Source organism: Pollicipes pollicipes, unplaced genomic scaffold, assembly GCF_011947565.3.
Source record: "Pollicipes pollicipes isolate AB1234 unplaced genomic scaffold, Ppol_2.1 Scaffold_4002;HRSCAF=4701_pilon_pilon_pilon, whole genome shotgun sequence".
In the NCBI taxonomy this organism is placed as follows: Eukaryota; Metazoa; Arthropoda; class Thecostraca; order Pollicipedomorpha; family Pollicipedidae; genus Pollicipes; species Pollicipes pollicipes.
The window spans coordinates 15,169,697-15,187,262 of record NW_023596420.1 but is presented as its reverse complement, the minus strand read 5'-3'; the positions used below and the strand labels follow the sequence as shown (position 1 = coordinate 15,187,262).

The 17,566-nt window shown below is 52.7% G+C and overlaps 1 protein-coding gene across 1 annotated transcript; it reads right to left on the bottom strand.

Annotated features, from left to right (window-relative positions):
* Window positions 1–6,070: 6,070 nt before the first annotated feature.
* On the bottom strand, window positions 6,071–17,029 carry LOC119093078 (1-phosphatidylinositol 4,5-bisphosphate phosphodiesterase-like). The gene is given in 8 exon segments (XM_037215966.1): window positions 6,071–6,117; window positions 6,120–6,153; window positions 7,222–7,359; window positions 8,212–8,271; window positions 8,907–8,993; window positions 9,604–9,650; window positions 9,653–9,717; window positions 16,933–17,029. Coding segments are annotated over 7 exon segments (447 nt in total). The 5' UTR covers window positions 9,687–9,717; window positions 16,933–17,029.
* Between the last annotated feature and the right edge of the window lie 537 nt (window positions 17,030–17,566).

Sequence of the window (17,566 nt, the reverse complement as noted above, 5' to 3'; positions counted from 1 at the left end):
GCAGAAAACGGCGCTGAATAGCTTTTGAAACAGTCATGTAAGAGCAACAGTTATGGGTTTTCATACATCGCGTCAAGTAAAAGCGGTGAAGACTGTTATATTTGCTCGTCTGGCTGTATCGAAAGCTGAGAAAACCGCGCCAGTGGGGAAAACAACGTTAGGAAGGTAATCCAAAGTCGTACGATATGAGCCCGTGAGATTTAACTTGTTTGATCCCTAAAATGCAAAATCGGGTCGCAAATGTCAATATACCTGAACCTAGCTTGATTTTTCATAAGCGGGCATTGCAAAAGCAGCCACAGGGATACAATGCATTTAACAGTGATCAACTCTAGCAAACCAGTCTATGATACATAATTGGAGTTCAATCCTACCATACATGTTTTAATCTTTATTTTTTTAACGAAACGTCACCAGCATTGCATCAAAAACAGGCAGTAAATTATAAACTGTTAAGATCGGAACCTTCAAACTTCACAGCATCTGTTCAAATGACTTAAACTCAGCTAGCCAAACATGCAACAGCGTGATCAAAACCATTTAAAAACGACCACCATTTCCTTACTGTATATACCCAGACAATTGGTCACCCTGTCTATGTAAGCTGGTCTACCTCAACAGGGAAATTATGCTCAAATTAAATCACGAAATTATAAATGTATCCGAGCTAGGCGGTGGCGCAGCCTTGGGCTTGAGGCCGTATTTGGTTAAAACGCAGTTCTTCACCACAATGCTACTGACTATAATTGCAGAATCCGGTGATCAGACGAAATTATTTGGTTTTAAATATCGCACCACTATCCTGGGCAGCGGCGTGTGGTGTAAAACAGCCCCAATTTAGGAGTAAGACTTGTGGATCGCCGTGTGAATATGTGCACACGCAGCTGAAACAATGATTAAAACACCGGGGCAAACCAGAGTTGATAGCTCATCGATATGCTTGGCACTGTACATGCTAGCATTTGAGTCTGTTGGCCTGCTGGCAATGCGTAGACACTGTCGAATGGGGCTATCACCCGCTCGTAAAAATTAGCCCCCACCCCCTACTCAAATCATGATAGCACCCCCCATCCCAAGTCGTGGTAGCCCCTCCCGTCACGAATTCTGGCTGCGCCTCTGGTAGTACGTGACAGATATGCCGTGCGGCACGTGGCGGTCGTCAGGCATCTTCCAGTCACCTGCTCCGCCCAACCGATGAAGAGAATTTGGTTCACGGTCATAAGGTGCCCATCAAGGTTGGTAGCAAAGGACCCCGCTAGGCAGTTAAAGTAGAACGACCCAAGGTGGTCTGTACAAAACCGTGAGATTAGACACGCCACGGTGAGACCTGTTGTTATTTAATTAATCGCGGGGTTACACCGGACTTACAGACACGATGACTAACCGGCTAGGCGGGGGCCGGCCTGCCTATTACTATTTCAGCTAAAAGTTGCGTGCCTTCTGCTCCGTCAGTGATGAATATAGGCGACCAGTTGCTGGTCAGATTAGTTCCAACCCGTTATTAGGAAATTGATGGCTTCCACGCCATCATGTCCGACGAAAATATTGAGCGCTTGGTGTGGACCGCAACGGGCAACCTCCAAAACTTCTGCCATCCGACAGTTAACGAACTACTGGCTATGCATGTATTTGAACGTTATTGAGGCCGGGCAACCTCCCGCGTGTCTTAATACCAACAGCACTGCCAAAACACGTGACTTAATGTCATACACGACCCGACGGACGGCCTGCAGAGCGACAAGCTTCGGCCCGGTCTACGAAGCCCTGCGAGTGCCGGGTCCGAGGCTTCCCTTCTCGCCCCGGCGGCGCCCCTCCGAGTGTCGCCGGCACCGCGACGGCTTCAGCGCACGTGTTGGGGCCCGTTTCCTGCGTCCGGCCGACCGTCTGGATCCATTTGGCGCCATTAAGCAACGTCCACCAGCACGATATTGCTAAAGCCAGTTGTCAGGGGCCGACCCCGCAGCGGGCTTTACCAGGAACAAGCACGAGGAAAACCGCGGCTTCTGCGTTGCGCCCGACCGCATCTGCGCCACTGGGCGTGTAGGTGCTGGGGGGTCCCGTCCGCCACCTGCCTGCTCTGGGTACTAGCTGCCATTTACTGACGTGCACGTCTCGCCCCTAGTCCCAGAGCCCCGTAACCGGCCCGGGCGACCTGAATGACTATCTAATCAAATACAATGTGAATAGTGGGCGTGAAAAAACGTGTGCTGGATGCCTGACCTGTCTTCTCTGTCCTCTTACCGACTTGTCCTCTTTCTTTCTTCGCCCCTACCCTCCTTCCCCGCTCTATCTTCGCTCATCTTTGTCCCACTCAATCTGTCCCTCTGTCTCGCTAACAACCTCTCTCTTCTCTGGGACCTATCTCTCCCTCTGCCATCCTACTATTTCTCTCTCCGTTCTACCCTCTCCTCTGTTCTTTCTGCTCCCTCTCCCACACCCCACCCCCGCCCACGCCCACGCCCACGCCCACGCACCACGCCCCGCCCACGCACGCCCACGCCCACGCCCACGCCCACGCCACGCCCACGCCCACGCCCACGCCCCACGCCCACGCCCACGCCCACGCCCACGCCACGCCCACGCCCACGCCCAGCCCACGCACGCCCACGCCCCAGCCCACACCCACACCCACACACACACACACACACACACACACACACACACACACACACACACACACACACACACACCACAAACACACACAACACCACACAAACACACAACACCTCTCCTTTTTTGCTCGTTTGATCGCTTTCCCCCTCCTCTGTCTCCATCTGTCCTTGGCTATCTCCCGCGTGGAGCTCCGTCTTTCCTTGTCAGCGCGAAACAACCCGGAGGTCGATTTGCCTTCAAGTGCGGCTGGAGAAGTGTCTGGATCACACGGCTCAACACGATCTTCAGTGTCAGGGCGAACCGGCGCAATGGAGCGTCTAGAACTGACTGTACGTCCCCTGCTGCAAAAGCAGCTGCGAGGCTGATCTCCATCGCAGGGTATCGCTGCCTAGCTGCCGGGAGTCTGCTAGCCGCTCTGTGATTCTTGTCTGCCGACTCCGCTACCTCAGTCTACCTGCCTGTTCGCTACCTTGGTCTACCAGCCTGTTCCTCTATCTCAGTCTATCAGCCTGCTCGACAACCCCAGTGCATCAGGCTGTTCCGCTACCTCTAACGGTTCTCCAAAACCAGTGGGGGCTGCTGGTTGCCTTGTCTAGACTGCGCAGTGCAAGGGGCCAGTGAGGAGAACGGCGACGACCGGCGTCGGCACAAGGTGTTGGAGAGGCAGCGGGCGGGTCGTGACAACGACGCTGAGTGTGGGCACCCGGTGCGGGGACGCGAGCAATGACCCCGACTGGCACGCCGGATGTCGTGGCTCGTGGTTGCGACGATGGCTGGGATGTTCGGACATGTAGACATGACGGTGTGGTGGCGACAGGTGTAATGTCGGGTTACGCAGAATGGGTACTGGCCACAACAGATGTGGTATACGGGATGAAGAGAGCGTTTTTCCTGGTGCAGATGGGAGTGGGGTTGGGGGGGGGGGGGGGCGGAGTCTCAACGATGTTGGAGACTGCTTTGCTTGTACAGGGTTGGCGAGGCCATTGCTATCAGCATTACGAGTGCGGTACACTTACTGCTTCTCCAAGTTTTGACGCACGCACGCGTTATTGATTTGTTGTTGTTGGTGATACTTTCGCAGCCCGGTCTGCCAAGTCTGCATGCAACAAGGCGGCAAATATCAGGCAAACAATAAGCAATTGACTACTTCAATCGGCTGTAACGCAGCACATGATCCAGCAATCGACATGCTCTCTGAGGGCTTCGCTCAATACTCAAGTCTCATTATTTTTCTCCCCTGCAATTTTCGTGTGGACGTTGGAATACGCGTGGTCTGTCGGAAATCCTGACAGCACTGCGAGTGAAGCCCTTTCCTATGCATAAGAATGGAATGCGAAAACAACGACGTTAGATTTCTGCCATCCATAATGTCGCCTCGAGCATTCCTACCAAGCTGATTGATGGCGTTGGGTCCCATGAAATCTTGTTATTATCACGACAATATTTACCAGTAAAGGGTGTATGCATCTGTACACCTGTGTGTTGACTCATAGGCGTACGTAGGACTCCAGTGAGCACAGGTAGTCCCTGGTATAGACGAGAGGTGTGCAGTGCTACCATACCATACATATGTACCATGACTCTAGCCTCGGACCCGAAGCCTTATCGTTGGTTCACAGGAATGATTATCATCGGAGATCATCTGATATCATCAAACAAGCGTGCAGGAATACCGTCGTGCTCAGTTGGGCACAAAGCTTGGCCTCGCCGTGTTCTGTAAACCTGTCCATATTCACGCCTCCGGGCGAGGTGCAGTCGAGGTGAGTCGCCTGGTGGCGATGGTCAGTGTGCAGTGCAGCGGAGTGTCACAATACCAGGTGCAGTCGAGGTGAGTCGCCTGGTGCCGGTGGTCAGTGTGCAGTGCAGCGGAGTGTCACAATCCCAGGTGCAGTCGAGGTGAGTCGCCTGGTGCCGGTGGTCCAGGTGTGCGGTGTGCAGCGGAGTGTCACAAATCCAGGTGCAGGTCGAGGTGAGTCGCCTGGTGCCGGTGGGTCAGTGTGCGGTGCCAGCGCGGGAGTGTCACAATCCAGGTGCAGTCGATGGTGTAGTCGCACTGGTGGCCGGGTTGGTCAGTGGTGCAGTGGCAGCCGGAAGTGTCAACAATCCCAGGTGCAAGTCGCAGGTGAGTCGCCTGGTTGCCGGTGGTCAGTGGTGCGGTGCACGGCGGAGTGTCACAATCCAGGTGCAGTCGAGAGGTGGGAGTCGCCTGGTGGGCCGCGGTTGTTCAGTGGTGCCGGTGCAAGCTGGAAGTGGTCACAATCCAGTTGCAGTCGAGGTGAGTCTCCTGGTGCCGGTGGTCAAGCTGTGCAGTGCAGCGGAGTGTCACAATACCAGGTGCAGTCGAGGTGAGTCCCTGGTGCCGGTGGTCAGTGTGCAGTGCAGCGGAGGTGTCACAATCCCAGGTGCAGTCGAGGTGAGTCGCCTGGTGCCGGTGGTCAGTGTGCAGTGCATGCGGAGTGTCACAATACCAGGTGCAGTCGAGGTGAGATCGCCTGGTGCCGGTGGTCAGTGTGCAGTGCAGCGGAGTGTCACAATCCCAGGTGCAGTCGAGGTGAGTCGCCTGGTGCCGGTGGTCAGTGTGCAGTGCAGCGGAGTGTCACAATCCCAGGTGCAGTCGAGGTGAGTCGCCTGGTGCCGGTGGTCAGTGGTGCAGTGCAGCGGAGTGTCACAATCCCAGGTGCAGTCGAGGTGAGTCGCCTGGTGCCGGTGGTCAGTGTGCGGTGCAGCGGAGTGTCACAATACCAGGTGCAGTCGAGGTGAGTCGCCTGGTGCCGGTGGTCAGTGTGCAGTGCAGCGGAGTGTCACAATCCCAGGTGCAGTCGAGGTGAGTCCGCCTGGTGCCGGTGGTCAGCGTGTAGTGCAGCGGAGTGTCATAATCCCATCGTTCAAGAGGCTGGGAAAACCCTCAACGTAAAGCGTTCAGAATCTGCTAGAAGGTGGGGCGGATCGAGCTTATCCACACCAGGAAGGAGTAAAACGTCTGACAACACACTCGGGCTACAGAGAGGACATGGACAGGAGCTGAAGAGGAAGCATAGCACCGCGCAGCACACATACTCCACAGCAACCCCGTGAAGTGTTCCTCGGCTCGTACAACACGGCATGCAGCGTGCACGTCTTTCCAACTGGTTCGCGATCAGAATGCATCACATTTAGACATCAATGCATGGAGGATATAAGGGATAATAGAAAAAACGAGAGTACCCAAGCACGCATTCAAAACCGCTGACCCAAGTATTAGTGTTTTAAGGAGCAAGAGACAGAAAAAATATTACACAAACCAGATACAAGAAACAGCATAATGAGGCACACACCTTTTACGGGACGTATACCCAGAGTAACAACAGACCAGTGGCGTAAAGGAAAAACTCACAACAGAGAAAGAGAAAACAGTATTGAAATTAGGCCGAAATGCTTGCGAAGCTCGGCTCAAGCCCGGAAATCTTCGTGGCGGGACTTACTGCTTGATGAGACATGTCATGGGGCACACATTATTGGCTTCGTGTTATGTGTGGCGGCGCGCAGAACTGACAGCCATACCTGGTGGACAATGACGCTGATGTCACGGACAGCACCGGGCCTGGTCCGGCCGGCCTGCACCAGCCAGCCCGCCGATGGGGTTCCCTCAACGAGGCCGTCACAATCGGGAAACCAACTTCGCTGCGTCGGTACATGTGGTTACGTTACCTCCGACAGGAGTTACCATATTGGTTAGGAATTCCAAATCGTCCATAGGACGAGTTTTGCCGTTTTGGAAAGGAGCTCTAAGCTGCATGTCATAATAGAAGCACAACCTTCTCGAATGAGAAAGAGTACATACGGTACGTGAGCACGAATGAAATCGCTATATATCACTGAAATAGTGATGCACCTTCATGAATTGATGTAAACAGCGCATATGTTTTGAGCGAGTTGTTGGCTCAGAGCTCGCACTTCATAGTCTCCAGAATTCCGAAAGCTGTTGAAACATAATGCATATGGACCAGACAATACCGGTAACCTTCCTCCTCGTAGAATAACCAGGAGAACGTATAGATAGATGCATTGATATTTCTGTTACATGCCTTTATCGATGCGAATATCAGTAGGTATTCATTAATCAGAGGATATTCATATTCGTTCCGATAAGTGCATACAACCGACATATCAACACATCTATATCTCTATTTTCTGGCTATTCTATGATGAATGAGGCTATTGGTAATGTCTTATCTATGTCCCCTTGCTTAGTTAAGCTAACTATCTATGCTTAGTCTTGTTAAGATGAAATATCTGTAAGCAATAAGTCAGGGCTGTGTTTTTTTTAAACCATCATTGCGCTAGTGTTAGACACATTTGAATAAACGCGCCGATTCTCGAGAGGATGGAGCTGGAGGCAAGTGGCCTGCTTTAGTCAGCGCAAGCTGTCTTACGGATGCTCGAATACCTCTTTTTTAAAAAGCTTAAATGATCTATTTAAGCCATCAAATTACCCGTGCCTCCTCGTCCACGCATATACAGCGCGGACGCCGTTCCCAGCGTCGCGTCCGAAACGATTCCACTGCGCGCATCGAGCCGGACGGGCACTGACCGGCATCGCCCGCGGCGCCGCAGTTGACCTGCACTGACCTTGGCCGTCTCCACATCGGGCAGGATCACGTGCTGCAAGTTGATGTTGACCATGTCGGTGCCACTGCAGATGCTCAGCGACTTGGCCTCGAGGTCAGCCCCGTGGCGCGCCTGCAACTGGTTCAGCAGCTTGGGGTCCTGCGGCGCCAGCAAGCTCGCTCAGTGGTAGGTTCTGGACGCGGACAGGGGTCACGGTCCAAGATCGGCCGGCTCGCTCAAGGGCGCCCCAATTAGCTTATATCTGCAGCTTTACTGGGTATGTGAGGTGGTCGACCTAGTTATCGGAAAAGGGCTGATTATAGAAAGGTTGTCTAGTAGTAGACGTTAAAGCAATAATTTAGTTTTGGGGCGGGCCCCGCTTCTTGTCACAGCCTTACCTTGATTCATCAGAGGTAAATACTCAAGAACATGATTGGTGAAGCAAGGAACACGAACGAACGCACCAGACAGAGCAATAGTGGATCATATATAAGATTTTCCTGGGAAAAATAGCACAGTTCTGTGGAGCGTTCTGCCATATAAAACTACTGTCCTGCCAGCTTAGGTCTATAGCCAAAGGCAAGGCCATTCTACGCGTCGATGTACTAAAACGGCGGGCCAGTGCTCTGCGTAACAATGCTGTAGTCCAAAGAGATCTGACTCTGTCCGTAAAGCCCCTCTGCCAAAGACTTGCTTGATGCATAAGTATACTGCAGAATGTGGTTCGCCCATTGCACTCAAGCCGTCACAGGTAATCATCGTATCAAACTACCTGTACCATGGGACGGGCATTTAGCGCATGGAAACGAACGGACGGAGGGGCGAATAAGCAGACAAGTGAGCAATGAAAAAGTGTGATACAGCCAATCTATTGGACAAACGAACTCACTCGGAGCCTGTTTAACTGGCAAGGGCAGTCCGAGGGCTTGGTCCCGTCAGAACGTAGAGGGGCGGGCTGAACCATCCACCCCTCCCCACCGCCCCGGCGTCGGCTGTGCGGCTATCGCTCACCCGAGGCAAACCGCCCGCCCTGATGTCGTTGACCTGGCAGAGCTCCAGCAGATCGGCGTCCTGCCGGCGAACGGGGCCGGTCAGACGCCGCGTCACGCCCCCCCCCCCCCCTCCCCCATCCCTCTCCGCCGCCGCTCAGACTGCGGCCCGCTGCCACTCCCACCCTCGGGAGCGGCAGATCGCTCGCCCCGAGGGCGTGTCGGTGGGGGCGGCTGCCAGGTTTTTACGAGATTGGCTTCGCTGAAGCCATGCAGCTCCCGCAACGTGCAAGTCTGCGCCGACATGTCGCGAACCCGGCACTTCGAAGACAGAAATTGTCTAGAACATTAAGGTTTATGGCAATCACACTTCAGCTGGCGTCGCGTGCACTGAGATTTTTAGCCCGCATTTCTGTGCGGATCAATTATTGTCGATCAAAACCACTGGCGTGCTGTAAAACATGCCAATATTATAAAAGGTAAAAGTTTACTACGGTGTGCTTAGATTACTAAAATTGGATTACTTAAATGCTTGACGTAGAATGTATTGAACTTGAATTAATCTGATAGGCTACACATAATTCGAGCTACTGATTTTCAGATCCAGTGCTACATCTTTACATCCAGTGCCCTTCAAATGATAGGCATAATAACACAGCGCGACGAGGCGTGGTCAGGCGAGACGATCAGTGGCTTCACAAGCCGCTGAAGACTTACGTTTCCATCGCTCTTCCAGTAGATGAAGAAGCCATACTCGTCCACTCGGAACAGGCACTGCGGCTCGAAGTCGACGTTGTCCTTCTCCTACGCAGGCAGGTGACATTCGCTGGTTAACAGTGTCCAGTGCAACATTGAGCAACACGGCCTAAGGACACAACCACGGGTATTCAGAGGTCGGTAAGGAATTGTGTTTTTAGTCAGACTTTTCTCAGAGTCCAGTTGGCCTTTGTTCAAAGTATCGCCGAACCGTGAGTCGAATGCTCATGATTCGATTGTCATCACATACCCTCTTCGCATCAAACGCCAAAGCGTGCGAATATAGGTTTCTCACTGCGTGTCTACTATGTTTTTTACAATACTGGTGGCACACATTTGTCGTTATGTGATAAATAATTTGTTTAAACTAACCAGCTTCGCCATTTTTAAAAGAAAAATTCGCCTTGTGGTCAGCTATAAAAGGAGCAGGGCGATACGGAGCTGCTCTTTCCCAGCCCTGTCTCGGCGGCTCACATACCTCTGTCCACCTGTACAGCACACAGCCTTGTGGCGGTTCACATACCTCTGTCCACCTGTACAGCACACAGCCTTGTGGCGGTTCACATACCTCTGTCCACCTGTACAGCACACAGCCTTGTGGCGGTTCACATACCTCTGTCCACCTGTACAGCACACAGCCTTGTGGCGGTTCACATACCTCTGTCCACCTGTCCAGCACACAGCCTTGTGTGAGTGCCTCTGGCACGGTATGCGCCAGTTAAAGTCAAACTTCTTCGTCATGGTGTGGCGTTACGGCAGTAGCACTGCCACCCTGAGGATGTCAACGGCACGTCAGAACAAAAGCACAATTGTAGAAAACTAACTTTGGGCATCGGAGAGCATGATCAGTTGATGAGCAGATCCGGTCTCAAAACTCCCGCGGGCTATGACGCTATTCCAACTATTTCTTGGAGAGAGGGGAGGGGTGTATGGCCAAAAGCGATCACAAACGAACGCTGTTCCCGCTTTAGAATGTGACAGCAGTCACGTGTCGAGCGTTTCAAAGCATGACGTCCGCAGCACAGCGCGACGCCCACCAGCGCGGCTGCGCTTGTATTTGTGCGCGTGCCTATGCATGCCTATTGGCTGGTGTGTTTAGTTCAGAAATGAGCGATCTGCTTCCGCACAGTCCACAGGCCATGCGTTGTCCCGCCTAGAATCAGGAAATTCGGCGCCGGGCGGAATTATTTACGGACTGTGCCATCAGTCACCGCCGTAAGGGATCATCAAACACGAGCTCGCCATGCCTGGCCAGACCCACCAGAGCTTGGATGTACACTACAGCCAATCGCACTATTGCACTGCACGCTACCGCCGATGTTTATGCGGGTTATTAGTGCTCATGCAAGGTACACGTTCGCAACGCGATCATCGTCGGGCACGCACTCAAGGAACCGGGCCAGCTCGGCGGCTGCCCGGTTTCTCCCCCGGCGGCTGCCACGAGCGTAGGTATCACAATATCTCCCCCTGGCGGCTGCCACGAGCGTAGGTATCACAATATCTCCCCCTGGCGGCTGCCACGAGCGTAGGTATCACAATATCTCCCCGGCGGCTGTCATGAGCGTAGGTATCACAATATCTCCCCCTGGCGGCTGCCACGAGCGTAGGTATCACAATATCTCCCCGGCGGCTGTCATGAGCGTAGGTACCACAATATCTCCCTCGGCGGCTTCCATGAGCGTAGGTATCACAATATCTCCCTCTGGCGGCTGCCATGAGCGTAGGTATCACAATATCTCACCCGGCGGCTGCCGTGAGCGTAGTATCACAGTGAGATATGCAAGCACTTGATAATGATGGGGCTTGTCTCCTGTTCGCATCTGGCCGTCCGTTCATCATCCGCGAGCACGCTGGTGAAAATGCCAAGAAAACAACTCTTTGTCCAAACGCCATTGTATTTAAATGCAACTGGTTTGATTAAAACATACAGTGCTGAGATCGGGCACCATTCTTAAGAAGCGTCCAACAGAGGCCTGCGCGTGATAGCGCGTGAGCCTCTGCACACATCGCCGCACACGTTTACCAATATGAATGCCTGTGTTCTCCTCAGCCAGCACTTCTTAGTCCCGCGCCGAAGCGGCACCGGATCATCGATATGTAGGGCCAGCTTCTATCCACGTTCCTCAGCTGCTCGCAACTGGTGAATTTTACTTTGCAATTGATATCGAAAGAGGAGGTGAGATGATGATGACGATATTACAAGAATAACACGCTCGATGACACTGCCTGCGGGCAAATGCCTCGCAGGTAATAATAACAACTTGCAAAACAACAGCATTCCTTGTTGTTGAAAACTGCATGAATTTGCGCCCAACGCTTTTAAAGATAATGAACAACGCTACAAAGATATCAGTTTTAAAGAGCGTAATCGCTATTGAAGAGCAAGCTGCCAGGTGAAGTCGAGTTTTCATAGTTCAAACGAGACATTTTAGATCAAACGAGTCATCTCTGCTAGCGGCCTTACTGGTCGCAATATCACTTTCACCTGATGGCTGCACGGTCACGCGCCAGAGGTGCCGCTAGATTTGCCCCGTCCATTGTCCTCCATTGATCCCGGCCCAAGCGCGCTGCGAACCAGGTCAGGGCGGCTTCAGAAAAGCCAACACGCGATGACTGCTTCGGTGTTTCAGCTATTCCGCACCGAGGAAAGGCCGCCGGCGTTTGCCAGTCTATCTACATGAAGACTCATTAACATCCCGAAAAGACTTAACAAACAACAGTGAGGTTTAAATAAGACAGCAGAAATAGCTTTATTCCTCGGAGAGAAAAAAACAGCGGAGTTGAGATGTAGATGCGTTGAAATTTCGGCAACATGCCTTTTTCGAAACGAATAGCATAAGTGAAATCGAAATTGCCTCCCGATGATCTTACCTGACTTTTTAGGTTTTGAAAACAGTGAGACAGTTTTTTAAAGGGCTCGGACATTTAGAGGATTAAACAAGGAGGAATCGCTAGCGAGTGCTAAGATAGGGTGCACATCTGAGAACAAGAACACGCAGAAAATACCTGCTAATGCAAATTAATTCAATTAAACACGAATCACCTTTGACCGGGCATCACGGGCATCACGAATCACGCCTGAGTCGAGCCTGCGAGCGAGTTAAAGCAAACAGGCATCATACGTCATACATCAGTTATGCATGCAAGCGGTTTTAATTAAACACGCGCCACGCATCACGCGTCAAGTATCATTTACACATGTAAATGATTTTAAGCTAGCGCACATCACACATCAAGGCACATGTCATGCTCGCATAAGCGGCTATAATGAGCACTGTACGCTAAGGTTTGATCACTGCCTTTTTATAAAAAAACAGACTTACTTATTTTCCTGTCTGGGTGGTCCCGAGCTCCGCAGATGACTTTAAGATCCAAAGGGATATAGAGTCCATAGATCCCTGGATTTCAGCCTGAGCGTGTTTTGCCGAAAATGGTTATCGAAATGAAAAATTAGATCGTCAAACATCAAAGTAATCTGTGGAGCACAGGAGCACCCAGACAGGAAATAAGGGAGTCTATTCTTACAAAAAGCCGGCGACCAAACACTAACCTGCAGGATTTATCATTGCCGAATATGCGAACTTAATGCGCCTTGATGTGCGATGTGTGCTAGCTTAAAGTCGTTTACAGGTGTAAGTGATGCCTGATGCGTGATGTGCGATGCCTGTTTAATGGAAACCGTTTGCATACATAATTGATGTGTGATGTGTGACGGCTGTTTGTTTCGACTCACTTGCATGCTCGAATGAAGCGTGATGCGTGATGCCTGTTTACTTCAATTCGTTTGCATTTCCATGCATTTTTCGCGTATTCAGTTCTTAGGTATACACTGTATTGTAGTAATGGCTGGCAATTGTTTCTTGTAAATACCCTGAATGTTGGTGTCCTGTGAAACTGCGGGTCGCTGTTTCAATAAGAAACCTGAAAAGTCAAGTAGGATCTTCGGCAGACAATTTTAATTCTCTTCTGCTATTCGCTCCGATAAAGGCATGTTATTGCAATATCAGCTCATCTATATCTCCATTTTCCTGGCTGTGCCCCGAGAAATAAGGCTATTGCTGCTGTCTTATTTACGTGCATAATGCTCCTCGCAAATGCACTTGACAAATTACGCAGCAGTGAGATTTCGTAGGTTTTCGGCATGTGCTTTCGGCATCTGTTGACCTCAGAAAACTTTTGTATCAGACGTCGACAGACGTAATGTTTGTCAAATCTAGACAGATCTGCAAAACGACAATGATATTTGGTCTGATATTTTTATAATGATATTTGGTTTCAGCTGCAGCCCACCACGTTTCTGTTTGCCTTAAAGCGGTCTTTATTTCACACCTGTTGCTTCAGAGCTGAAGTGTGCACGCTCCGACAGTGCACCTGAGGCATTGGAATTCAATAAATCAATCGTTCACATTGCCTTACTCACTCGATGACCTTCAGCAAGGTCGAGACTGCCGTCGCGCGGGCTAGAGCCGACGGGCGGCGCGGGCAGCGTCAGGTACTAACAACCTGCATCGCTGTTATGGCTCTGAGAACTGAACCACATCCGCTCACACTATGTTTGTGTTTCATGACAGTGCGTGTGGCGGGTTTGCATTTACCGGTGAATCGTCCACACGAACGGCTACTGTCAGCGGCGAACGACCACTTCTCCACAGTAATCAAGTCAGAGCGGATCGCTCAGAGACATCGCCCGGTGCAAACGAAGTCAGGGTCAGAAGCCCCGGCACCGGAACAGGGTCGTGCGGGCCATACCGATAGCACAGTGTCTGTCCGAGCAATGTGGGCCGCAATGCCGCCTAAACATGTAGTGCAGCAACAGTGAGCTGCTGCGCTGGCGCGGACAAAAGCTAAGCTCCGAGCGTGGGCTGCTGTGACCGTGACGTCAGCCACAGTACGGCCAGAGTCAGAACACGAGCATCTGTTGCTGCATGGCAAGCCAGGGCAGTCCGAGCACGCGCCGCAGGGCTGAGTTATGTGACGTCTTATAGGGAAACCCTCGGCCGCTTGTGTCGTCGTCATGGCTATCATTCGGGATTTAAGACGCACTCAGCTGGTGAGGCTACATATATATATATATATATATATATATAGTACGGTGAATGGCGTCGCCTGCCTCTCAGCCTGGCAGGAGGCGTCCGCTTGAGCGTTGTCGCCGTGATAGCTATAGAGCACCAACATGCTGATACTCTGGGGTAACAGGCCGGCGGCTGTTGCCGTTAACTAGACACCAATGCACAAGTGTTGTAACGGCTAACCTTAACTGGTAAACAACGTATAACGGCGTAACGGTTCACCCACAGTTTTCTTGAGCAGCTTCTGATCGGCGCAAGATAAATGCGCCAAATGTTCCATGACTGTCAAGGCACCCGTTTGACACATGCTGTCAGAACAGTTTGGTGCGATGTCATACCTCGAAGCTATTAAGCTACTAGTAGGGACTGGCTTCTGGCACTGTCTGACCAGAAGCACTGTCTGACCAGAAGCACTGTCTGACCAGAAGCACTGTCTGACCAGAAGCACTGTCTGACCAGAAGCACTGTCTGTGCTTCTGGAGAGAATCGCTCAAAATTCCCGATCATGCTCCACTGCATTTTGATACAATTCATCACCAATTTATTGATTTGACATTGGTCAATGCATACAATGATTCAGCGTCGTGACAGTCAGGAGCAATGATAAGGTAGAAAGCCTCAAGCGCTTCCCATTTGTGACAAATCAGTCATAATCGAACACACCCACAACACGGACGGTTTCTAGACGGGTCGGTGTGAGTTGCAACCGGTCACGTGACTAGGCAAAGAGCGCGCGTCCCACAAAAGTCCATGTTACAGCCCAGTCACGCGCTAACCTTGACCTGACCTTCAATGCTGGCCTTTGATAGCATCACGGCGTGTTTCAAACGCAGAAAAAATTAATTTGGTACCAACTTTTAGGTTATACGGTAGATAATTTGGAGGAGAAGGAGAAGTTGCAGAGAAAGAGAATTTGGATAATATGCCTGAAGTTCTTTTATGCAAGTAGTGACTATATGTCACGTAAAAAATATTAATGAAAGGTCAGTGGCAGTCTCAATGTCGGTGTCGGTTTCTGTTAAATTCCCTCCAATCCGACAATTTTTCCCCATTTTTCGACGGAGTGAGGCACAAGGAAACCCCAGGCGGTGGCAATTCGCGAAACTAGCTGACGCGGCGTCAGCCAGGTCAGCCAGGGCCGCGGCGACGGCCAGGTCGGTCAGCCCCGGGGAGTGTACTGACGCGGCGTCAGCCGGGTCAGCCGAGGCCCGGGAGTGTGTGCTGTTACAGCGTTAGCCAGGTCAGTCGGGGCCCGGGGGTGTGTACTGTTACAGCGTCAGCCAGGTCAGCCGGGGCCCGGGAGTGTGTGCTGTTACAGCGTTAGCCAGGTCAGCCGGGGCCCGGGGGTGTGTACTGTCGCGGGGTCAGCCAGGTCAGCCGGGGCCCGGGAGTGTGTGCTGTTACAGCGTTAGCCAGGTCAGTCGGGGCCCGGGGGTGTGTACTGTTACAGCGTCAGCCAGGTCAGCCGGGGCCCGGGAGTGTGTACTGTTACAGCGTCAGCCAGGTCAGCCGGGGCCCGGGGGTGTGTACTGACGCGGCGTCAGCCAGGTCAACCGGGGCCCGGGAGTGTGTGCTGTTACAGCGTCGGCCAGGTCAGCCGGGGCCCGGGGGTGTGTACTGACGCGGCGTCAGCCAGGTCAACCGGGGCCCGGGAGTGTGTGCTGTTACAGCGTTAGCCAGGTCAGTCGGGGCCCGGGGGTGTGTACTGACGCGGCGTCAGCCAGGTCAGCCGGGGCCACGGCGTCAGCCAGGTCGGCCAGGTCCTGCAGCTGGTCGCCGCCACGTCAGCAAGAGCCCGGGTGCATTCCACCGGGGGCGTTGGACGCGCTCCAGCGACCAGCCCAGCCCTGTTTGTTTTTCCGGCACAGCAGCCACCAGCAGCGCCGATCGACGCGATCAGAGGACGCTCATTGGCCGCTGGCCACGTGTACTCGCGCCGCGAACTTTGCGCCGCTGTACTCGCGCCGCAGACTTTGCACCGCTGTACTCGCGCCGCAAACTTTGCACCGCTGTACTCGCGCCGCAAACTTTGCACCGCTGTACTCGCGCCGCAAACTTTGCACCGCTGTACTCGCGCCGCAAACTTTGCACCGCTGTACTCGCGCCGCAAACTTTGCACCGCTGTACTCGCGCCGCAAACTTTGTACCGCTGTACTCGCGCCGCAAACTTTGCACTGCTGTACTCGCGCCGCAAACTTTGCACCGCAGTACTCGTGCCGTGTACAGTGGCCCAAACAGTGCGAGCACACCGGTGCACTGCACACGAGCACAGCGGCGTGCGTGCCTTGTGGGCGCGAGCAGTGCGGTGCACGGTAAACTTGCGTGCGTCCGGCCTCGAAACTCAAGGAGCACTGCACTCCCGGTGAGCACTGAACGCTGCTTGGCCTGGCGCAACGACATGCATGGCCGTAACGCAGTTGGTTACTACTCTTGGGCCAACGTGCGAATGATACACATTCCTGATGAACCGCGTTCTTCTACACCCATTGTTAGAACGATCACAGTGCAAAAATGGCCTCTGAGCCGCCCCACAGCTGAACATACAGATGAAGGTCGTTGCCACTTTCCCTGATGCGGTGTTGTCATAGTGGATGGTAGGAACTCGATCCCCAATCCGACCCTTTCCATGCTCCCAACCTCCGCAAAGGTGTCGACTTGCATTGTACTTCGTTGCAATGCATTCCAGCATCTTCTGATGAACCCTGGGTCAGGGGCGTGAGAGCCTTCCGAAGATGAGGGAGAAGAGAGAGAGAGAGAGAGAGGGGGAGAGAGAGAGACAACAAGGAAGCCTGTCATTCGTTTCGTACCCTACAACGCGAGAAGCCTAAAGCCGAGTGATTCCAAACGTGAAGCACACCCGCCGGCTTCTGGTTGCGGCGGCCGACCTGGGCCTTTCGCTCAGAGGCGTGGTGACGTACCTGCAACGGTCGGAGAGCGGCGGGCGCGCCTGCGGCCCGGCGGCGGCGGTGGCCGTGAGTGAGCCGACCACCGACATCCCGTCCGCCGACCTCTCGCCCGGACGCTGCGCACGCAGCCGCCGCCAATCAATAGTGCGCCGCCGCTCCCGGCGGCCCGCCGACGGCCCGCTCTCGGCCGCCCGGCCAGCCGCCGGTTGAGGAGCCGACGCATAGATCGGTAGATAGGCCGACTGTGATATTTGAAGCTATAAACTACCCTAGATAGCATGTTCCTCAAAACAAAAGATTGATCGGGGTCATCTTGGGTCAGAAATTTCACCTAACCAACATGAAGCAAAACTAAGGAATCTTCTAACGTCCTGGTGATAAAGAAATTTTAAAAAGCGCCCAAAACCTTCTGACACACGTTTGCTGATAAAAAAGCAATTTGACTTTTAAGTTGATCTGGCCTTCTTTCTTACTCCAGGTCAACGCAATTGGTTGAAATTACCATTTCATTTGTTTAATTGTCTAGGACACCATCTCAAAGTTGCATGATTTCGTCTGGCATGCGGCCACTGCTGCATCAATTTGAAATATTCCCTTGAAATTGCCTAAGCCCACAGTCATTACCTGGCCACCTTGACCTACTACA